The 24775-nt window shown below is 43.6% G+C and overlaps 1 protein-coding gene across 13 annotated transcripts in view; it reads right to left on the bottom strand.

Annotated features, from left to right (window-relative positions):
* The window catches only part of LOC133408832 (myelin transcription factor 1-like), a 155593-nt gene that overhangs the window by 27859 nt on the left and 102959 nt on the right, over positions 1 to 24775 (bottom strand). For 7 of the 13 annotated variants that reach the window (XM_061688105.1, XM_061688166.1, XM_061688156.1 and 4 more), the window contains 5 exons: positions 8335 to 8441; positions 4121 to 4175; positions 2804 to 2834; positions 1741 to 1803; positions 246 to 604 (listed from right to left, as the gene is read on the bottom strand). In XM_061688105.1, coding sequence (XP_061544089.1) covers positions 246 to 604; positions 1741 to 1803; positions 2804 to 2834; positions 4121 to 4175; positions 8335 to 8441 — 615 coding nt within the window. Of the gene's footprint in view, positions 1 to 245; positions 605 to 1740; positions 1804 to 2803; positions 2835 to 4120; positions 4176 to 8334; positions 8442 to 12146; positions 12198 to 12945; positions 13133 to 24775 lie in introns of those variants that run through there. The other 6 variants (XM_061688195.1, XM_061688184.1, XM_061688134.1 and 3 more) reach the window with 6 other exon arrangements.

Genomic DNA, 24775 nt, shown 5'->3' with positions numbered 1-24775 from the left:
ATGAACATATGTTTTTGGAACATGGGAGGAAGCCGGAGTACCGGGAGAAAACCCACCCAAGCATGGGGAGGACATATAAACCCCACGCAAGAAGGCTGGAGTGTGGAACCCCAAACCTCAGTACTGTGATGCGGATGTGATAACCACATGACAATTATATACTGTAAAATTATATTCAAGGTAATCTAAGATTATTGTTTTGATCAAACTGTGGAAGACCCTAAAATGAGTGTAAGAAGACTAACCTAAGTCCTTACGATTTGCTGATTCTTCCCTCTCCTCTTCCTCCTTTTGCTGACTCTGTGTCTCCACATCTTGTCCATTTGTTTGTCCTTCATGTTTTAGGTCTTCCACAGTCTTCTCTTCCACTGCAGCAGTGTCAATATCGTCCTCATCCTCCTTGCTTCTGCTTCTGTTCTCTCCATCCGTCTCCCCCTCTCCCTCACCTTCACTACTGACATCACTCTCTGCGCTGAAACCCTCATCCAGAGCCAGTTTGAGGGGGTGGGACTTCCTTTTGGATGTCGGCCGCTCCATTTCCTGTTCCTGCTCTGCCTCTGCCTCCTCAAGTCGGCGCTTTCTGGCTAAGGGGCATCCCAGAATGCTAACAGGAGAGATGGGAGGAAAGAGAGAAGACAATTGTGTATGATTGAAGTCATGCTGGAGAGTGGACTTGAAGAGAGCCTGAGGAGGGCGCCATGCTCACTCACTATCAGATATGGCAACCAATCTCAGCCAATTGAGTGAAACGTTTAATGAACAACTTGTATGGCGAGAGCAGCGAGGGAGGCAACAGAGGGTGAAATCCAATAAACTCCCCCTTATTCTCACCTGGGAGACAACGAGTAAGATTGAAGGAGGATCTATAAACAAAGTGCATTTGAAATTGCCCGCTGAATGACTACACATGTAAACAGATAGCTAATCTCTGCGACACAATAAAGAGGAGTCACAAGTCAGTGAGCTGCCTGCTCTCAGGAGCTCTCGTGAGAGTGAGCGACACACACGAGGAGGAATCGTAGCTGGATGGAACATGAAAAAAAATCACTTTTCACTGCTGCAGCGTTTGTGCTCTTTTTCAGTGTGATTTATTGTATATAAGATCCTTCAGCAGCTATAAATGAAAAGTCAGATATTTGTCTCAAGGTCTGAGAACTGTGGTTTTGAACTGATGCCACATGTACTTAGGTCAAGATGCTCAGGAATTGTAAATAGAATGGCTGCAGCTCCCAATTTGAGTCTTTTGCTGAAAGAGTCAAGGTTAAAGACTCATATGAGCCTGTGGGGTTTGACGATCACTGTTGTGTTTCCACTTTGCTAATTGCGTATGGATCCTACTCACAATTAAAAATGAGAATGCTTGAAGGTAATTCATGAGGCAAGCTTTTGGCACTCAATTTTTTTTTTTAGAAATGTTTATGCTACACAGATTTCTTTTTTTCTCCTTTTAGAAATATAATAGCTGGTACATTAGTAGAAGGTACTTTGAGAGACAGAACATATTTCCCCTCATTGCTGAGAGTGTACGATATCAGGATGTTGTCTGTCATTACCTATGTAAGTTTAACTGTGATGTCATCTTACTAAATATTTACAAAAACAATTCTCCCAAGAAAGCATGATGGTATGGATCAGCGATGATGAGGACAGGCAAACAGACAAAGAAGGACAGACAGTTTTTTCTTTTTTGGGTTTTTTTTTTTCTTTTTTTTTTTTTTTTTTTTTTTTAATCTGCCCTACCTTCTGTGTCGTGAGTATCTCCCACTGATATGGCCAGAGCCATTGCATCCAGGGGTGGGGCAGCTGGATGGGATGGATGGAGGGTAAATATGTTTAAGACGTGGTGTATTGTAGTTATCCAACAAAATTAATGACAGTGACTGGAAGCAAACCCCCCCTCCACAAAACAAAGGCATGCAAAGCAAGCACACACGGCACAGGGATGCACATGCACAAAGGCACACTTGGTCGCTGATATGTATCCACATGATGCATGAATGCAGGTGGCATTAAGCCGGGAGAACATAATATTGTGTCGTACATCAAGCCTGGCCTATATCCTGTTACCATGAGTGATAATGATCACCCAAGACCTGCTGTAATTTCCCCTGCTCTGCTCTCCTCACCATCACTATCATCAGGCAAACAGCCCACCTACCCCACCATCTCTGTCCCCTCACTCACTCCCTCTGATGCAGGTTGCTATGACCCCTCAGGATGGTTCATTTCAATTTTCATTAACATACCCCAACTATTCCCCTTTATTACTCCAATTATCCTTAATATGAATTTCACATGTAAGAAAAAACAACATCTGGATTTACATTGAGGGCCTAGTGTTTATTTATTTGGGGCGTTCGGAGCACCGGGCAACGTTTGGGTGAAGACTATCAAAATGTATAGACGTGGCAATCATTCAGAAGGCAGGAAGAGGAGAAAGGACATGGAGCTGTACGACTAGCGAGCCCTAAAAGCCATGACGTAGGTACAATGAAGAGGAGGACGTGTTGCAGCTCCTCCTGGATCCTTCATCTGTTTTTGCAGAGATCATATGCCCCTTGCATTGGATCTAATGTGTGTTCATAGCGGGAAATAGCAAAATGCAGAAGGAAATCAATAGCCAGTTTGACGCATTGAGCAGAAGCTTAGAAGAGATAAGAACTACAAAAAATTACTGTACTAATATGGAGCTTCAGCTAAAGAAGCAGAGTGCCGAGGGTGCTTTGCTATTTTGCTATGCTACTTTGCTTTGCTTGCATATGAAACAACTTCATAGAAAATGAAGAGGAAGGTGTTTTCTTACCTCAGCTCCTGTCCTACATGCTCAATAGGAACTGAAAGAACGAGGAGGAGGAGAGAAAGAATAGGGGGTGGGGGTGGGGGTGGGGGGGGTTAGACAAAGGTGAGCTAGTGTTCCGAAATCTGTGCAGCTAAAAAAAATCTGATCAATAAATCACAAATGCATACAAATCCCATGAGGCTTCCACGTAAAGGCTTGCACACTGCTGAGCCAAACACCTACACACTCCCCAGTTCACATATTGTATAAACACACATACAGTACTTTATCTAACAAAGGCAAGCATAAAAACAAACACAAGTATAAGCGAACGAAAAAAAAGTGAATGTGACAATCATATGCAGACATCAGCAAGAAAGAAAATGATGAATTATTGCATTTTAGATGGATTCAGTGGGCAGATTAAAAGAAAACACACATTAACAATAACAAAAATATCACTGTTTTCCAGGGTCAAATTAAAGTAATTGCCTTGAAAACACAAATCAAGCTGGGCTGTCCATCAGCACACACATCACTGTCAGCTGGCTGACAGCATCGCATGAGAGTTTAGCAACAGAGTGAGTTTGGAGAAATATTACATTTTCATTTGGTGCAAATCAGAAAAAAACAATACAACTCTGGAGAATTGAGCCAGGGCTCCAATATCTCATGCATTAATCACATGTCAAAAATACCACACATACTGTATCAAGATACACCACCAGACACATAGTGCGTGCATGCGTGCGTGTTTATGAAGCATCTCAGTTTCTCCTTCTTTCATCATTCCGTAGAGATGAATCTGAACTGCAGCTCAGCCACATTGCTTCTAAACAACTAAAGGCAGCAAACCTTTCACTTAAATCTCAGCAAGAATGCAATTAACTGCATTCGATATGGAACTGTACGACAACCCAGTAAAATAGTTTTTTTATTTGGGCTGTAAGAAGTTAGAAAATAGTGGAAATGCTTGTGAGCTGTTGAAATCTTCAGTCGGACTGATTGCCAGTCAGTCACGGGACTTACACATAGAGACAACAAATCAGACTAACACCTCCAGACTATTTCGAGTCTTAAATGAATTTGACAGGCAAGTTGCTCGACTGTAGAAGAAAGCAGAAAAACACTCAAGCACAGGGTGGAAATGCAAATTCCATACAAGTTGAAGCCATTCAGTCTCAGACCTTCAGAGAATGTTCGTGTTTGTTCTTCAGGATCATTCTTACACTTGTCAGTTTTCATGGGTTGGACAATATCCTACCCATTTCTATATTTTTAGTTTTTGTGTTTTAATGCAAACAGACATGACCTGACCTAACAAAGAGAAATGATGCTCACCTCTGATTCCCTTGGACCGAGTGCGAGTTCGCTTGTCATCACTTTCTACACTCATCTGAGGGAGAGAGAGGGAGAGAGAGAGAGAGAGAGAGGGGGGGGGGGGAGGGAGGGAGAGAGAGTCAATCAATTCTCAATTAATGAAGCTGAAATAATGACAGAAGTAATCATTTCTGGAAGTCCTTCGTCATACATGGTTTCTGAACTGGTGGGTTTGTGGTATACTGTTGTTCCTTCTTATTGTATGAATAGAGAGAGACAAGTGTGGGCTTTTAGAGTGGGAGCCCAAGCTACTTTTAAAATTCCCTCCCTTTCCACGCCCTCCATTACACCACATGCAATTGGCAGCGGTGTGTGGCGAACATGTTGGTGTATTACACAGGAGGCAGGCGGCCCTGGCTGCACAGGTGCCACAACCATGAGTGAGAGGGAGCATTGGAAATCGGAACTTTGAATATCATATTCATGATGCAAAATCATACATCCTCTAAAGGCTGCTTAAATAACACTTGTATGAAGTGAAATTGTCCTTGTGTGTGTGTGTGTGTGTGTGTGTGTGTGCACCGCTTAGTCCTAGCTCGGCTTTTAAGCCACAAAAGAGCAGGTGTTAACCCAGTACACACACACACACAGACACTTTGACAGAGGGTCACACCTCCTTAGTGCTGCACTCCAAAGCTGTCATCAGCTTTGATTACTGGACTGTATTTTATCACAGGTTTGCCCCTTCTTTTTTTCTTTCCTCATGTTTTCCACTTCCGAGCTCCTGTAAAGCCCCCGCACACCCCACCACACCCCGACCCCCTCTTTGCCCAGGCACTTAACTCCTTTGTGTTCCCTCGATCATCAAGCCGCCATCACCACAGCGGGATTCGAAGACAAGGCCCCGCTTCTCCTCTTAGTTTCCCCCCTTTCCCTCTCTCTTTTTGGCAAAGAGCCTTTCCTGCTTATAGACTACTTATGAAAAGAAGGAGCGAACGAGGGATGAGAAGACGATGAAGCATGTTGTTGTTGTCGATAAGGGCTTTTTTTCAACCGGGGTAAGCTTTCATTAGCCTTTAGAGTGAGGCCGGAGGTACAGGTGCAGACAGAAAAAGTCCCTTCTGCGTGCGGCTTCCATGGCCTTGGCCTGCGCCCGCTTTCTGCCACTCTTTTAGATCAGGTCCTGTTAGTGTGAAGTTGTGCAACAAGCCGCAGCTTTGTGCCCCATCTGAAGGAAGTAGTCGACTCTCTTTGTACCAGACTTGCAACGAGGAGCTGAGTGGATAAGAGTGCAGTGTGAAGTGTTTCCCTGAATGTGCGTGCGCTCCCTCACACAAATGGGCCGTTCTGTGAATGTACCCAATCAATTAGCTGGGCTTGGTAATGGAGTTTAAAAGCAGATGAATGAAATGGTGTACTGTACAGACCAAACCAAAGTAGGTGGATGGGTACAGATGTAAATAATGCTATTGAACTAACTAAATGGGTGTAAGAGAAGGTCTTTTCTTGCTTTCCAATAGCCCACATTTGTGTAAATCCACAAAATTGTCATCTTCTTTCCCCCATTTCTTCCAAATGGCTTCTGCTCAAACCAATCAGCCGTCAGGAAAGGGCATCTACTGCTTTCATGTTTGTGTAACCATAGCTACGCACATTTAAATTGGTAAGCACATCCGAGTTCTTTTCTTCTTCCCGTCCCTTTTCTCAATTCCAACTCATTAAATTTGTATGTGTACAAAGTCATAGTGAGTGGATCCTAATGCAGCAGGGCGGGCCTTCACCTGATTTTCATAATCTCTTTGAAAGGGGCCACTTCTAATGTATGTTCAAACTTGTCCTTTTTACCTTGTTGTCTCTTGAGCAAGACCCCTTGTACAATGTGCACAGAATTGGCAAAATCTCATGCATAAAAGAGAGAAGGAGGGGATGAAAGAGAGAATATTGAGTCCAAGTGTGAATGGAAGTGTGTGACATTCGCAGCATATCATGTGTGACTTAAACTCCTGTGAAATGTAATGCGGAATGGAAGAATAAAAGCACAAGGTGGAACGCACAGCTCATCCCTACAGGCTGTGTTGTACATTCTCAATTACTTTTTGTGTGATGCCTTGGTGTAGGAGGGTTTTGCTCTACACTGTCACAGCTCTATGTAAATGTCTCGCTGGGGGCAATGACTTCAGAGAGAAGGTCACCCTTCGTCTCTTGGCTCAAATTAATGACTCTTTCATTCATTTTTAGGTTTACATGGGAGAGAGCGAGAGAGAGAGGGAGGGAGAGAAAAGAGAGTTCCAAGGACTTATTGCAACTGGTGACGGAAGACTGGCATCACCAAAAAGGACCCGCAGGCACCAGCTGCCAATCCGCTATATGCGGAACGTCACATGACCAAACCCAGAAAACAGGTTAGTGGACTTCCTTTGTATGCTACGTGAATGAGCATGACTACAGTTTGATGACATGATTTTTTTTTTTTCTAAGCCAAACTTGCTAAAACTGTCTTTTCTTTACGGCTGGTGTCTTCAGACAAAAGTTACAAACGTGTATATCATACAAATACACAAATACAACCACGATATCATATCGTCAATATGATACATATAAACACCAACGATGCGTAAATATGGAATATTGTCATCTTTGGAGGTTCTGCGGTGACATCTTGTGTTTAAAAAAAGACATTGTAGACGTTTAAAGTTCCTGCTGTGTCTTTGTTCCGTTCTCTTTCGCCATTCACCCGACCTGTTCGGCCAAATGCGGGAGTAGGCTGCGCATATACCGGATGAGAGGGGCACTTCACACTTCTCCTCACCGGGCTGACCACGCCAGGCAGCATCCGTCTTGGATTGGCTCAAAACAAGCCCTTCCTTGGTTTCATTTGAGTAATTCGCACAAGACAAAGCAGTAGCGCGGCGGGAGGAGGGGTAAGTATGTCTTACTCTCTTCATTGAAGAGCAAGAGCAAAAGAGCAGACCTCCTAGTCGCCATTAATTGCCCATGGACTCGTATCACAAACGCAAGTTACTGTAAGTGGGTTTTCCTAATGGTCCACATATGCATAACAATGAGGCAGGACCACTGATTTCTCACCGCCTACTATTGAAAACTGAAATGAAATGTAAAAATGTAAGATGACATGTTTTATAAAGCTGTAATAATAAGAATGTAATAAAATGACAATACTAAAAAAAGGTACAGTACTTTCAATCTATTTATTTGTTTGTGTTGCATTAAGAAAAACGACTTGGTAGGTAGAGGAAAATAATTCTTAATTTTGGAGTGCTGTGGATATTTTTTTCTTTTATTGTTCTGGGGCCAAGCTTTTGACAAAGTTAAAAATTAGATTTAGATCAATAAATCCAAATCTAAGTTTTGACCACAGCGTCCTCTGAACTCCAGTTCTGATTAAGACGGTTCTATGACCGGTGCCATACAGTGGGGATGATAGAGTGGCACCACCTCTCCCTTTCTCCTCAGCTCCCCCAGCAGCAGAAATCAAACCAAATCAATAAACGTCATCTTCTTAGATGAACCTGAGCCATCAGGGGGGGGGGAGCAAAACTACTTTTACTGGGCCCAAGGGGGAACGGCCCACTCTCCCTCGCTTCCTCCTCCTTGTCCTGACTACCCCCACTCATCTCTCTTTCCTTCTCCCCCTCAAACCCCTCCATCTCTTTGTTGTGTGTCGCCCTCAGTTGTGATGCACGGGTGAGAAAATAAAAGAGATTGGCAGTTTTCGTCTTGTAGAAATAACCTCAAAATGATCACAACTTGGGAGCGGAGTAAAGTTAGGTGGAGAGCAAAGGAAGGAGTATTCATTTCTGCTGATATTAAGTGTGAGGAGCTCAAGGCCATCCTTTTGAGTTTTTTCTTATTGTGTTTGAGTACAATGAAAAAATGCTGCAGCCAGAAGTGAACTCAGCAGAGGCAAAGCGCTGAGCTTAACTAAACTGAGCCAAGCTGAACCAGACAAGAGCGGAACACGGGCGGGGCGGGGCCGAGCGGGACATTTGATGTGCTGTTTGATTATGTTTTCGGCTTTCCATCATCTGACCCTCCCCCGCCCCACGCACACCCCCTCCCTCTTACAGAACATTTCATCCTCCCCCCTTTCTTGAGGTCCCTGCTGAGTTAGGAAATGTCCAGGAAGCAGAATGGAGTCATCGGTGGAGTGTGTGGGTAACTCTGAGTGGTGGTGTGGGTGTCTGGGGGGGACGCTGCAGGGCCTTGTCACTCACCATGATTGGTCGACGGCTCTGCAGTCTTAGGGAGGCCTGACAGCGGCTGCTGGTCCTCTCGCCTCGCGTCCACCGCTGGTTTACCAGCTCGCCCCGAAACTCATTTTCTAGTGTGAGGAAGAGAGGGAAGAAGGGGGGCAGAAGCAGGTGGAAAGAAAAGGAGAGAGAGAGAGAGAGAGAGAGAGAGAGAGATAAATAATCAGTACCAGTTGATGGGCAGTGGTTTGAGGAGGGTTGTGGTTAAGGAATAGAAGGTTAAGGGGGTGGGGCGATGGTACTCAAGCTTGGAGTACACACTACTTTATGTCTAAGGAACAACACACACACACACACACACACACACACACACACATACATGGTTAAGTGCCCCAGCTGGAGTCTCTGTCAGTCTACTAATAGAATCAATCAAATTTGCGCATTTTTATCGAGCTTTTCAGGGCGCAAGTATAAGAGAATGGGGGGAGGATGCCAGGGATGAATGGTCAGTAAATAATGAATCATCCATAAATCAAGCTTCTTTTTCCCCTCCCCCTTTTTTCATTAAGGTAATAGCTCTTCACTTCATTGCCCTGATCACCCAAGAGAAACTTTGTCTCTTCCAAATCCCCAATAGATTTGTCTTCTTCTAACAGATGTTGTCTTATAGTTTGTACCGACAGCGAGGAGAATAAGAATAAGGAAGCACTCTTGAGTACAGGATATAATAATTCCTTTTGAGCATGAGCAACCCATCTACCTACGTTGAAAAAGACCCAGGTTTGGCATAACTGAAAATGTAAACTGGAGTGCTCACAATCCATGTGGATATCATGGTCAGTCAATCTTGTACCTCTCGATGGATTATTTTGTACCGTATATTGACCATTACATGAACCGGTAGTCCAAAGAAAGTGCAAACCAAAAGCAAAGATTGGAAGAACTGAGAAGTCCTGAACCCATCCCATGCCCTCCCTGCAGCCTCCCGCCACCCCCACCACCACCACCCCGAACGCCCTCTGTGTTCTATTCCCTACTTTGCCCCTTACATGCAAAACTCACCAACGCCCAGCCAGCACTCAGTGAAATGCTTGTTTATCAACTTTTGCTCCCCCCGACACGAAAGTGATGACAACAGCAATACTGTTGGTCTGCATCTCTGTCTCAGCTGTCTCCACACGTATACACGAACATCCATGAAAACGCTTCAATCTCTTTTATGACCTTTTTTTCCCCTTCTTTTAAAGTAAAGTGAAATGAGCATCTGTCCTGTCTTGTTAGTTAGAGGCCATGGAGCTGAGAGTACTTCCAAAATGCCAAATGTATAACGACGTTTTATTCGGACACATTTTTTTTGCCTCAGGTAGAAATCGCTGTTGTCTGTGTTGAGTAATGGGCTAATGCCCCTTCTGGAGCGAACTACCGCTGAGCTGTTGAGGTCTCGCTATCAAATTTCACATTTAATCATAAAAGGCAGCTAAATTGGATTCTCTATACTTTCATCTTATGGTACATAGATATTATACATATACCGTATATATTTGATCTTATGCTGGCATATTCCCACCTAAAAGACACACATCTCATTATTTCACAGTAAAACTTGGAGGTGTATAAGACAATTAGTTGTTCACTGGCATAGATTTTAAAGCAAAATCTGAAGCAAAAGGGTGGGGGAGCATATGAGGGACGTTTTAAAGCAAAGTTAATGGATGGAAAAAAAATCTGAACCTAAAGACAAGATTATTTTTTTTAAAGCTTGCATTTCTTTTGGTTCCTGTTTAACAAATGCATCCACTCAAGAGACTTCGTTGCTACAAATCCAATACAAGGGACACATCAAATGGTCTTTAACATAATAATAACGGTCACCTTTGATTGTTAAAGAATGACTACATTGCATCATACTGCGATGACTTTGTACTATTTTGTCTTATTTATTTTCAGACATTGGGGGGACAAAATATTAGAAACACATCTAAATTGCACTGTGATTGGCTGGCAACCAGTTCAGGGTGTACCCCGCCTCCTGCCCGATGATAGCTGGGATAGGCTCCGGCACGCCCGCGACCCTAGTGAGGAGAAGCGGCTCAGAAAATGGATGGATGGATGGATCTAAATTGCAGTGCAGTTCTATACCACTTAAAGCTGTAAACGCAATAATTAACAATCACGAATCAATACCTACAGTGTCAATCAAAAATGGGCATTATTGTTATTATTAGAATTTTGTTTATCCCTAAAAGCGAAGTTGATGCAAGGGTAATACCATTACTTGCAGCTTACTGTATTGGGATGTTGGAGCAAAGAGCCCTAAATCCATAGTTAGATTAAATACCAGAGTGGGCTGACTGTAACAGTATTAAGTGTACATACGGGGCTAGGCCAGCTGTACACTCGCGCTCCTGGAAAGAGGGATTTAGTCACAATACAATGTGATTAGATGCTCAAAGAAGCAGAAAGAGAATCACAAATCAAAAGTTGGGGAGTAGGAAATGTTAAAATCACATAGGAAAAAAAAGCCTAGTTGCTACATCTGAAGACGATAGAGGTTAGATACTGTATAAAGAGCTGTTAAAAGGCTGGAATCAAGACAAATGCCTGGTTCACGCAGTTATGGCACAGAGGGGAAGCCATGTAGGAGAGCATAGTAACAGCTTTTGGAGAAGCTCCCCTGAGGGCCACCCTGACCTCAGCATCCGAGGAACAACAAATGTGTCACCGCTGCTTATCAAATAGAACAGTAGCACTGGCACTGCAGAGTTTTGCATGTCACAAGATTGTAAGTTTTGCATTGTTTTTATCAAAACTCCTTTTGCTTTTTTCCCTTTTCAACACAAGGCATGCAATTCATTATTTCCAAGCCTGTCATTTGAAATGCCGGCTCTCCATTGAAAGCCTGCAGGACCCTGACCTTTGCTTGTATAGCTTAGATTTCTGATAGGCTTTGAATGACGAGGGTGCAATTTGGCCCCAGCTGCTCCTCCAACATGTTTATTACACTCTCTCCTCCGGCACCTGCTGTCCTCGCCACAGGCTATTCAGTCCCTAATAAATAGAAAGGTTTGCCATTAAGGTAAGTAAAAACGCAGAGGTGAGCGCGGCCTGAGCTGCATGCAAGCTATAGTCTCCAGTGACAGCATAAGGCACCAATAACCTAATTCTGTAATCCTTCGAAACCAGGCTACATTTCACGTTAAAGAAAACAGAGGAAAACAACAACAACAAAAGTGGTCATCATATCTATCAGTAGTGCATCAGATCAAAGAGTTACAGTGGACCCTACACTATGTGAGGCCAGATGAAATACGAGGAAATCAAATGTAATGTTTTTTTGTTACGAGACAGTTTTGACGATTTTCAACTGAATTTTAAAGAATGGAGCACTTCACACATTCAAAAATACACTGCAAGCCTTGTATTATTGAATAAAGTTTGCAAATGTGGATACTTTGAAGACACATGCTAATACTCCCTGCGAACAACCTTGACACGTTAGCCATTAGCACAAAATAACAGCAAAACTTAATAATAATAAAAAAGTCTTTATAGAAAATGCAGTCGAATGTGCAGCCAATTACAATAAAAGCCACATATAGTATCGTGGGCTTCTTCATCATCATCACGACCATCCCTCATCTTTCCTCCATTTTAGGACGCAGGGGCACAGACCAAGTTCCGCACACATTACGTGGCCATGGAAGCAAAGCAAAGAGAAGGTTAGGATTGTGAGTGGAAAAAAACAACAACACAACAGAGAAGTCCACATCATGCACGGCGGGTAACGAATCCGACAAGACACTCGTTGAAAAAATAAAAATGAAAAAAATCATTACACAATGTGCAGCGTGTTTCCCCAACAGTAGTGGTTATTTCTAGTGCCGACTTTTGGGGGAGAGAAATGTGCACACCATTAAAGACGACTGACATTTCAAAAGAGCATCGCTGTTTCTTTTTTTTTTTTTTTTTTTTTTTGCTGCAGAGGATCAAATGGCCAAGCCCTCCCTCTTGAACACGCTCCATCGTTCCATCCATCCGTCCATCCATCTCTCCCATCGCAACAACAGCGAGCATTTAACACCAAACTCCGCACATCAGATTCCACACTTTTCACACTGAAAATCCCAAATATGACGAGTATATATATATATATATATATATATATATATATATATATATATATATATATATATACGCTGATTGGCAGCGGCATAACGTGTAGAAAACGGTTGTACGACTTAGTGGGAAAATGCAAAAGGTGAAGCTGGTGGACGGAGTGGAGGATACCGCTAAAGAGCAGGACACCGTTCCATAAAAGAGCATTCGTGGAGGAAAAGTACTATTTGTGAAGTACACACACAAGCGCACGCACACCACCCAAGATGACACACACGAACCACGCTGACGAACTATCCACAGCACAAGAAGTGGATCAACACGCCAGTTGTGGTGGGACCCGCATACTGTTATGAAAACACAGGTAGTTTCCGTCCTACAAATGAAACGTGAGGAAGTTTGAATTCGTGTGTGCAAGGGGGGGGGGGAAAAAGAAAAAAAAACAGCAAATTATAGACTAATTGATGAATTAAGTATGCAAAAGTATCACGCTTTAAAACCACAAAGGCAGTTCGTTACCTGCAATCAAGAATATTACGTCGCTGCGTGGGTCCTCTTGTGTTGTAATAGTTGTAGATGAAGAAGTTCGCTTGAAACGACAACAATAAAATCCGAGTGATAGTTTTAAAAATGATTTTTGTATCCCGGTCCAAAGGTCCAGATGTGGTAAGTGATGAGGGAGAGGAAGCGAGCGGCCTCGGTCACACGCAGCATCGGCTCACGGCTTCGGATCGAGGCGTGACGGATGTTACTTGTTTGTAAGCAAAAACATGGCTTCATTTGCCTTTGTCAGCGAGAGAAAAAAAAAAAAACCCTAATATTGACTTACCTTTCCCTCATGAGCCATTGTATCCCCTCCTCCCCTCCACCACCCCCATTCTCCTCCCTCCGCCCTTTGCCATGACATCACGGAAGCTGTAGTAAAACCTCGAGCATCACATGGGCAGGGCTTGAAGACCCAGCCCCCCCCCCCCCCAATCACCCTCCCCTACTCCACGCACACACACACCCCTCACGACACACTCTCTCGTACTTGAACACACACCCCTCTGAGTGACCCCCCCCCCCCCCAACCCCCACTCGCTCGCTCCCAAACACATGCATCATCTGAGCCAATAAAGCTGACGACCTCAAACTAGGAAAACTGCATTTTTATCTAATGTACATATTGAAAAGGCTAAAAAGCGTTCCAGCATCTAAAATGACATTAGTCAGAACAAGCATATTAGAGTTAGACATACCACTCAAGGATGGTGCTGTTGCCATAATTGTAACCTAATCCTCCCTATGCCTACCTGAAAGTGGTACAGTCCAATATTTCATTCAAGGGGTATTTGTTTTCCTTCTGGGATTCAGCAGTGATGGAGTTGCTGTAACTGAAATTATCCAGTTGTGAAAGCGATTCCTTCTCAAAATAGAATGTTGCAGCCCTAATAGAAGATGGCTTATAAGAGTTTTAAGTCAAATGGTCATGCTGGATTCAAGTTTTAAGCAATAAGATCACTGTCAACAGATTTGTTGACAGTTTGACTGAGAGAATAATTCCAACTCCAAGCAGCAAACAGACCCTCTTAATAGTGTTACTTGGAGTCACTCCCAAATGTTGTTGTTGTTGTTTTCTTTTTCTTTTCTTTTTTGCTTTGCCGTTTTGAAACCATTACTGGCAATGACAACCATTCATTACAAGCCATTTGTGAATAGTCCCCACAAATGCCATTCTTTATCTGCTGTCTCCACGCCACGCACAGAGGGAATATTCAAAAAGCCCAACCTTCAGCTTTCAGAAATTCTATTAAATTCTTATCTCCTTGCAGCAGGCTCTTTTTGTGCAATCCCATTGTTATGCATTGGAGCTGAAATCAATCACCGGGTGTGCACGTCGCATCAGTATGATTTCAGACTGTGGCTGCCTGCGCGGAGAGGGGACTAACACAACAGGGGCGACAATCGAATAAACAAGGCAGGCGGGAGTGGTTATGAAATATCCCTTTCCTTGATCCAGCTGAGCGGAACAAGGGAGGAGGCCACATGTGCAAAGTTCGGCCTGGTGAGGAAGTGACTATAGGTCAGGACCTCACAGCCATAAAAGAGATGCTACCACCCTTAAAATAAGCGTCTTCTCTTTGCTGGTGTCATTCGGCCTGTGGAGAGCTCCAAAGAGTTTTTGCATGTGTGCATCAGGACCCTGGACAGCACTCAGAGCGGCACACTCCCTTCCACGAGTTTATTGTGGCAGCAACAAAGGCTTTTGTCTTTCCTTTATTAGGTGTATCAATATAGGCTTGATGACCTGATACAACATTATTGTTGGTGCGAATTTCAAATTCGACTTCATTGTTTCAGGTTGTGTCACTATATGTTAACAGCTGAGACAGCCGCTGAGCATTTGCTTTCCACTGAGGATCAATACCTACACTTCACCCTGTTCTAGTACAAAAGTCATTATAATGAAGTTCATTTCACATGGCCTAGGCTGTTATATTATTTTTTTCCACGACAATTATTCTCGTCAATATATATTTTTTTCAATTGAAGTTAATAACGTGTGGTGGGCTTAATTGTATTACTTGAGTATAGTTATTATTAATCACTGAAGTTTCGAGTCCTATAGCTAGTTTCAGAACTTTGTTTGGTTTTGAACATAATTTTAAAAAAATACATATGACGAAAAATATATATTGTACTATTTTCGGTAAAATACTGTTTATTTTTTGAAACTGTTACTAAAGTAAAAACAAACTACAGCAGGGTTACAATTTTGAATTGTTAATTGAGTATTTCAATGCACTTTGAACGTTTACCTTTGTCTGACTATTAGGCAGATTCATTAGAAAAAAAGGACCACAACTTCAATGTAACCTTGCTTTGTGGAATATTCATGTCGACGCATAACACAAGTTGCGTTTGAGTGCACATGGCAAAAGAAAGCCTCTTTCCACATTTTAATGAAGTTGTACGGTTGCGATATTGTACATAAATATTACATGGGGCAGCAGCTGACTGAGTACTAAGGTTGGGACCCGGGGAGGCCCCTGTGGGCCCTCGACAGATGGAACAAGCCGACAGACTAACGCAACAACAACAGAAAAGTTTCTAATAAGCCCGCAGCTTGGCATTGTCCACACGGTACCAGGGCCACAAGGTCCCCCAGGGGATCAACTCTCCTTTGTCTGGACACGCCGGGACAAGAAGACGGAGTTAAGTGTATTTGGAAAACTATATGTCTGCTATATTGTCATTTGTTGACACCAATTTTTTGTTTTGTTTTTCTACAACGGGATGATGACGCAGAACTGTAATCTCTATTTAACCCCCCAACGACGGAGCTATATATTTAAAAAAAAAAAAAAAAAAAAAAAAGCTTACTTGTTCTTAATATTCTGACAAAACGTAACGCAAATTATGTGTTCTACCCACGGGGAATGCTTTAGTGAAGCCGACAAATACACGTTGTAATGAATGAGTTGCTTTTGAACACACACAGGCGCACGCCGAGTTGTCTCTTTGTAACGTTTGCCGCTGAAGTGAATAAAAGTCATTGATACGAACCTAGAAAAGTGCGACACAGCTTCATCTTCGCGGCCATTCCGTCTGTCTGTTGCGTGTGCAGGACCGCAGCGAGCGTCAAGTGCCGCCGCCAACTTTTTCCGAGCGCGACACAAACTTGCTCAAACTTTACTTCAACTTGCCGGGCCGGGGGTGGGGGAACGGTGATTGACAGGTGCGGGGAGCCAATAGCGAGGCGCCGTGTCCTCCTACTGCCGGGAGCTGGCCCAAGGCCGAGTCACACCCCCACCGCACCATCATCATCGTCATCATCATCATCACCATCGTCGTCGTCGTCATCACCATCACCCCCCTCCAAGTCTCAGCTTTCAACAACAATAGCCCGCATTGCAACAAAGAGCATCTGCTGTGGCCGACAACTTCTCACAGTCACACTAAGCTCCCTCAGCAATCTCATTTCAAAGCATTAAATACACACAACCAGAACTGGCATCTCATTTCCTTTAACTTTATATACATCTTGTAAATGAGCATCTTTCACTTGGGGGAAAAAAAAACAAAAAAAAAACAACAACAAAAACACTCAAAAGAAGAAAGATTACTTCAGTGAACAGTCAAAAAAAAAAGGCTATCATATAATCATAACATGCATCTGCGAAAAAAGCATGAGCTCACACTTCACTTTAGTGGTCTTTGTGTGTAATAATAATTTCACGCTATATGGCCATATTTTTGTGTGTTTCTTTGCAAGTTACACTTGGCCTAGTGTGCTTTGACTCCACTCTGTAGGCCACAAGGAGCCACGCATAGCAGATGTACAGCTAATTTGGGTAAGTTAGAGGAACATTTTCACTCTAACTCCGGGCCTTTCACAATGTGCGTGTATGTGTGTGTGTGTCTGGGACAGACAGACAGTTCCTCCCTCCCAATAGCAGATGGTCGGCCAGATAATGAGCTCTCCCATTGCTTGCTCCCATTATCCTCATCCCTCCAAGATGGAATGGGGGATATACCACCATCAACACACAACCTAACACTTCTCCTCATTTCATCTCCATTCATTCACTTAAAAAAAAAAAAGTTTCCCCTCTTTGTTTAGAAAAGTTGCTTTCGACTGAAGCCAAGCAGGTGTATTTGAAATCTGTTGTTTGTTTGGCATTCAGCATCCTTCGTTTTCTATCTGAAATGGAAATAACCCACTACATGAAAATAAACTGAACATATATAACGTTCTTGTATCCATTCAGTTCTTACTATAATCTTAATATAACTGAAATAATTTTAAGTTTACACACAATTGTAAAAGTAACTTACTAATAAATTAGTAGAAAAAAAACAACACAAAAACTTTGTGAAACTATTCCATACAAATTAAGTTCCCAGTCCTTGATCATAAATAACTAAACAAAAACAAAAGTAAGAATGTACTGACAATACAAAATAAAACTAAACGAAAAAAAATTCTAAACAATTGCAGGCCTAAAATAAATTTTCAAAAAAAATAAACCCACATGTAAGAAGTTGCAAAGTAAACTCAACTAAACCCCGTAGGTAGGAAACACTAAATGTGATAGAAACTAAAGTAAAGCACAGTTATAAAACAAAAAAGCAAAACTAAAGATAAAATAAGGTAAGATTAACCAAACTCGCAAATATAACACACGAAATGAAATGAAACGGAACGGAATGAAACTAAAACACAGTTATGAAGTACAAAACTGAATTCAATTAAACTGTAGTCTGATTCTCGATGGAGTGTGCAACACAATTATATGAAGCAAACTGTAAAATGTTTTCCTTTTGAGGGATCCTAAACGAGTAATAAAAACTTAAAAATGTACTAAACTGAATACAACTATACGAAACCACACTGTGTGGTCTGCTTCTCTGTGTGCTGTGCAACACAAATATACAAAGCAAAATAAGTTGAAATTGAAAATAAGTGTCGCTGTTAAGCAGGACTGCCATTTTTCACAATTTTTTTTTTTTTTTTAATCTGAGGATGCCAGACAGCCTCTAGTATTCTTACTGATCACGGCTCTTTCATTAGCCTATGAACTCTACTCTTCACCCCCACCCTTCTGCTCCAGCCCGCGTAGAAGGCCAAGCACACATACTCTGCAAGCTCGGCCCAATGCAAACACACCCAAATGAACACACACATATCGCATAGACTACCCCGCCAACCGCATCCCCCCTCCATGTCACCCACTTTATTCTCCGCTCTGTAGAGCAGGCAGCTGAACTCTGACACAGCCTCCAGCTGTCCTGGAGATGGCGATGACAATAAAGTTAAAACAAATATACACACACATGCACACACTCAGGAGAAGGAAACAAAACCTTGTTGAGAAGAAAATGACCTGCACGAGCTAATTAATGGAGAGCAGTGCATCTTCGTTTTACTTATTTATTAAACATTTATTTATGCAGGTAAGGCGATTGAGAACTGATTCTCATTTGCAAAGCCGACCTGGCAGGAGACAGCAGCGTAGAACACAACATCAAAATAGCAAATGCAAATACATAGACAACACATTGTACAGCGTGATATAATTACACAACACATTATATTACATCATAGCACGTTCTAAAAACAGGTGCAGCGATCATATCATCATCATTATTATTATTCTGAAGTATTGCAAAAATCTCAACTGGAAACAACTCAAATCAGATGGTATGGGGCAACGTAGGGTCACAGATCGGGCGCTTCTGTGTGTGCGTGCAAAATCTGGATTTTTCCATGTAAGCTTATCTCCTGCATCCTCTTCTCGAACACCAACTGCCATCATGTCTTTCCTCACGACATCCATCAACCTTCTCTTTGGTCTTCCTCGAGCTCTCTTGCCTGGCAGCTCCATCCTCATCATCCTTCTTCCAATATACTCACTATTTCTCCTCTGGACGTGTCCAAATCATTGAAGTCTGCGCTCTCAAACTTTGTCTCCAAAACATCGAACCTTGGCTGTCCCTCTGATGAGCTCATTTCTAATTTTATCCAACCTGGTCACTCCGAGAGCGAACCTCAACATCTTCATTTCCGCCACCTCCATCTCTGCTTCCTGTTGTCTCTTCAGTACCACTGTCTCTAATCCATACATCATGGCTGGCCTCACCACTGTTTTATAAACTTTGCCCTTCATCCTAGCAGAGACTCTTCTGTCACATAACACACCTGACACCTTCCTCCACCCGTTCCAACCTGCTTGGACCCGTTTCTTCACTTCCTGACCACACTCACCATTGCTCTGGACGGTTGACCCCAAGTATTTAAAGTCATCCACCCTTGCTATCTCGTCTCCCTGTAGCCTCACTGTTCCCCCAACACTCCTCTCATTCATGCACATATATTCTGTTTTACTTGGGCTAATCTTCATTCCTCTGCTTTTCAGTGCATGCCTCCATCTTTCTAGCTGTTCCTCCACCTGCTCCCTGCTTTCACTGCAGATCACAATGTCATCTGCAAACATCATGGTCCACAGGGATTCCAGTCTAACCTCATCTGTCAGCCTATCCATCACCACTGCAAACTGGAAGGGGCTCAGGGCTGATCCCTGATGCAGTCCCACCTCCACCTTAAATGCATCTGTCACACCTCACCGCTGTTCTGCTGCCCTCGTACATGTCCTATATTATTCTAACATACTTCTCTGCCACTCCAGACTTCCGCACGCAGTACCACAGTTCCTCTCTGGGTACTCTGTCATAGGCTTTCTCTAGATCTACAAAGACACAATGAAGCTCCTTCTGACCTTCTCTGTACTTTTCCATCAACATCCTCAAGGCAAATAATGCATCTGTGGTAGTCTTTCAGGGTATGAAACCATACTGTTGCTCGCAAATACTCACTTCTGTCCTGAGTCTAGCCTCCACTACTCTTTTCCATAACTTCATTGTGTGGCTCATCAACTTTATTCCTCTACAGCTCCCACAGCTCTGCACACCACCCTTGTTCTTAAAAATGGGCACCAGCACACTTTTCCTCCATTCCTCAGGCATCTTCTCACGTGCGAGAATTCTATTGAACAAGCTGGTCAAAAACTTCACAGCCACCTCTCCTAGATGCTTCCATACCTCCACAGGAATGTCATCAGGACCAACTGCCTTTCCATTTTTCATCCTCTTTAATGCATTTCTAACTCCACCCTTACTAATAATTGCCACTTCCTGGTCCACCACACTTGTCTCTTCTACTCTCCCTTCTCTCTCATTTTCCTCATTCATCAACTCCTCGAAGTATTCTTTCCATCTATCTAGCACACTGATGGCACCAGTCAACATATTTCCATCTCTATCCTTAATCACCCTAACCTGCTGCACATCCTTCCCATCTCTATCCCTCTGTCTTGCCAGCCTGTATAGATCCTTTTCTCCTTCTTTAGTGTCCAACCTGCCATACATGTCATCATATGCCTCTTGTTTTGCCTTTGCCACCTCTAACTTTGCCCTGTGTCACATCTCAATGTATTCCCTCTCCACGGTCCTCTCAGTGTCCCATTTCTTCTTAGCTAACCTTTTTCATTGTATGATTTCCTGTACTGTGCGGTTCCACCACCAAGTCTCTGTCTCTCCTTTCCTGCCAGAAGATACACCAAGTACTCTTCTGCCTGCCTCTCTGATCACCTTGGCTGCAGTGGTCCAGTCTTCTGGAAGCTCCTCCTGTCCACCGAGAGCCTGTCTCACCTCTTCCCGAAAAGCTTCACAACACTCGTCCTGTCTCAGCTTCCACCACATGGTTCTCTGCTCTGCCTTTGTCTTCCTAATCTTCCTCCCCACCACCAGAGTCATCTTACACACCACCATCCTATGCTGCCTAGCCACAGTCTCCCCTACCACAACCTTACAGTCGGTAACCTCCTTCAGATTACATCGTCTGCAAAAGATGTAATCCACCTGCGTGCTTCTACCTCCGCTCTTGTAGGTCACCCTATGTTCCTGCCTCTTCTGGAAAAAAAGTGTTCACTACAGCCATTTGCATCCTTTTTTGCAAAGTCTACCACCATCTGTCCCTCCAAGTTCCTTTCCTGGATGCCGTACTTACACATCACTTCTTCATCACCCCTGTTTCCTTCACCAACATGTCCATTACAATCTGCACCAATCACGACTCTCTCTCTGTCTGGGATGATCAGAACTACTTCATCTAGCTCCTTCCGGAATTTCTCTTTCACCTCTAGGTCACATCCTACCTGTGGGGCATAGCCACTAATCACATTACACATAACACCTTCAATTTCAAGTTTCAGCCTCATCACTTGATCTGATACTCATTTCACCTCCAAGACATTCTTAGCCAACTCTTCTTTTAAAATAACCCCGACTCCATTTCTCTTCCCATCTATCCATCCATCCATTTTCTGAGCCGCTTCTCCTCACTAGGGTCGCGGGCGTGCTGGTGCCTATCCCAGCTATCATCGGGCAGGAGGCGGAGTACACCCTGAACTGGTTGCCAGCCAATCGCAGGGCACATACAAACAAACAACCATTCGCACTCACAGTCATGCCTACGGGCAATTTAGAGTCTCCAATTCATGCATGTTTTTGGGATGTGGGAGGAAACCGGAGTGCCTGGAGAAAACCAACGCAAGCACGGGGAGAACATGCAAACTCCACACAGGCAGGACCGGGGATTGAACCCGGTCCTCAGAACTGTGAGGCTCACGCTCTAACCAGTCGACCACCTTGCCGCCTCTTCCCATCTACACCATGGTAAAATAATTTAAACCCTGCACCTAAACTTCTAGCCTTACTGCCTTTCCACCTGGTCTCCTAGACACACAATATATCAACCATTCTCCTAATCATCATGTCAACCAACTCCCGAGATTTTCCTGTCATAGTCCCAACATTCATAGTCCCCACATTCAGTTGTAGGCTCTGTGCATTCCTCTTCTCTTTCTGCCGAAGAACCCGTTTTCCACCTCTTCTTCTTCTTCGACTTCGACCCACAGTAGCTGAATTCCCACCGGTGGCGGACTTTTTTAACCCGGGCCACGACCGATCCGGTATGGAATTCTTTGGATGAATGCTCATATTTGTTTGGCAAAAGCGGATGCCCTTCCTGACGCAACACTCTGCATTTATCCGGGCTTGGTACCGGCCTACAGTTTGCACTGGCTTGTGCCCCCCCATAAGGCTGCATTTAACATCCGTGCAGCATGATCATCCCTGTATTTGTCAGCTCCCATTTGACAAAAGGAAAGGATTTGGACTTTTGGTTTTCATTTTAACATTCATCCAAGTTATCATGTTTGCTCATGGAATCAAGTGTGGTGTAAAAATAAGCGCTGCTCCGCTTGGCTGCCTTTTAACATAATAAAGTCTCAAAGTGCCTCTGGCTCTTCATTACTCACTTATTACACTGTGTCACTCTGTGGGAGTTATGAATCCTTAACAGGCATGTGTGCACACACTCAAAGTGAAAGGAGGGGGAAAGCCAAGAGACAAAGTTTGGTCTGGATGCCACTATGGATGACCGTCATCTCCAGAGACGACCCCTCCCTGTCGTCTCCCTTCCTGCTTACCCCATCCCATCACAGCTTGTGGAGAGGTTTTTTTTTTCTTTGGGGGGGGGGGGGGGTAGTGGGTGACATGTAGAATGGGGTCAACTCTGCCAAAAGGCATCATGTGGCCCCAATCCCTTACATTGTCTGCTCCTCTGCTTGTGCGCTGTTACCTTGATGTCGGGGGGGGGGTTTACACGTCTCTACGCTTTTCCTGCCAATCTCTTCATCTGCATGGCCACGCCTGGAGCCACGTAGCAGCATCACAGGGCGGTCTAAATAAGCCCCAGGTCCCACCCCTACTTTTGGACCCCACGGTCCAGACGGGTCTCGTGGCAGCCACCCTCCTGCTGTGTCCACTGTCAGCCAGCCCCCCCTCCATTCTACACGACCCCTCCTCACCCTGCAAAGTCATGGAGTCAAATTCTTTCTGGATTCTCCTCTGCTGGTTTCTTCATTTCACTTTTCCGCCTTGCCCCAAACCCCCTAAACCCAGGGCCTCCTTCCATCCTTGTATCCTCTCTGTTCACCCCCATCTTCTCTGTTCGTGCCGCTGCACCTCTCATCTTGTACTTTCTTTTCACTTTCCCCATGCCCCCTCTGGCCTCCTGCACTCGCAGCAGCAGCAGCAGGCTGGGCAAATGTGCACCCATAGCGGTGGTAAATACAGGCAGCACTTCACAAACAAGGGCTGATTACAATGACAAAGACTGCCACACTTTTGGGAGGAGCTTGGAGCAATTTGGAGGCTGCGGGGGCCATTGAGCAAGTGGCATACTTAATGGGCTTTGTGTGCCAGAAGAAAAGGGTCTGAGCTTTTGGGCCCAGCTGTCACGATGGAAAATATCAGACTGACACAGCACCCGATGCTCTTTGGCTTGCACTCTTTTCTTCCTTCAAACACCCTCCCTCCATACCTCTTCTCTCTTTTTTTCTCTCGTTAGAGAGCACAAAAAGTGAAAGCTGTTGGGAAGAAACAAAAAAAAAACACAAATGAGAACTCTCTCTTGATCTCACACACATGCGGGGAGGAGGCAAGTGTGCATCCGTGGTCACACATATACATGCACAAATGCACGCACACACACACACACACAATGGCAGATATAATGCATAGAAGGCTGATTCTGCAGCAATTATTCAAACCCTTAAGCCAGAGGGATGAATGACATTATTACATTTCACTACTTAATTATCTGTGTGGATAGTTACTAAGCATTAACCTGCATGCATGCTTAATAAAAATAATGATATAGTCACTTCGCTTCATAAAGCACCTTTCATTTTCAAGTTTAATGCAGAAAAGAAAATAGGTCCTGCATGACCACTGTGGTAAAATGTATGATGGGAAGTGAAAAAAATAAAAGGAATAATTACACTTTAACAGCAGCACTGAAGGTGACACCAGGTTGAATGCATCTCAATTGTAAAACAGCTTTGCCACGATGCCAAGCACTGTTTATTTCTCTAGGCATAATTGGTATGGCTTAAAAGCAAAGGCTGCGAGATACTCCGAAGCTACTCTGTATTTCCGCTCTCTGATTTCTTGTTCGCAAAGAAGCACTCACACCTCAGATCCAGCGGTATTATACCAGCTCTGTGACTTTATGGCACTGTAACACACAGCATAATACACGCACCCACGCACAGACACAGCAAGCTTGTGCACGGCCGACAGCGCACTGGAGTCAAACACACACGCGCACATTTGCAGAGGACTGTTATAGAAATATAGCACAAAGCCAAAGTTGGATGTTGTTTCACCTAATCTCTTTGATACCACTGTGGTGCTGCTAAGCCCCAGAAAATCAGCTTAGCAGATGTCCTAAAGTGTAGGTGGCTTGTCTCATGAGGCTCAAGAAGAAAACGCTTCCAAGAAAAAGAAGGAAAAAAGGGGTGTTGGGGGCAGGGCCGCTAATTTAGAATGGAGCTGTGATGAGTTCAACTCAATCCCACTCCCCTTTTTATATTTACTTCATTTTGACAGGGACTCAAGCTCCAGTAAACTAAATTCAGCCATCACTTTATCCTTCAGTACACCCAAACATCTCAGTTTTCTGTATTTTTACTTTACAAGAGCAAAGAGTATTTGACATCGAGTGCAGTTAATAAGTTTTTGTGATGACTGTTTTGTTCCCCCTCAAGTTATACACACTTGATTCTAAAATATGCACACAAATATGCATCGACCAACCACAGCATTATGAACACTTGCACATCATAATGAGATCCAACTCAAGAATTGCATCAAATATTCTGCATTCCAAAGACAAGGATGCTCAATTTTGATTGACACTGTCAGAGAGTAACAGCTTTCAATATGACACAGAATATAT

The sequence above is a fragment of the Phycodurus eques genome, chromosome 1 (assembly GCF_024500275.1).
Source record: "Phycodurus eques isolate BA_2022a chromosome 1, UOR_Pequ_1.1, whole genome shotgun sequence".
NCBI classification, from domain to species: domain Eukaryota; kingdom Metazoa; phylum Chordata; class Actinopteri; order Syngnathiformes; family Syngnathidae; genus Phycodurus; species Phycodurus eques.
The sequence above is the reverse complement of the archived record's forward strand: the minus strand, read 5'-3'. Positions and strand labels throughout refer to the sequence as shown.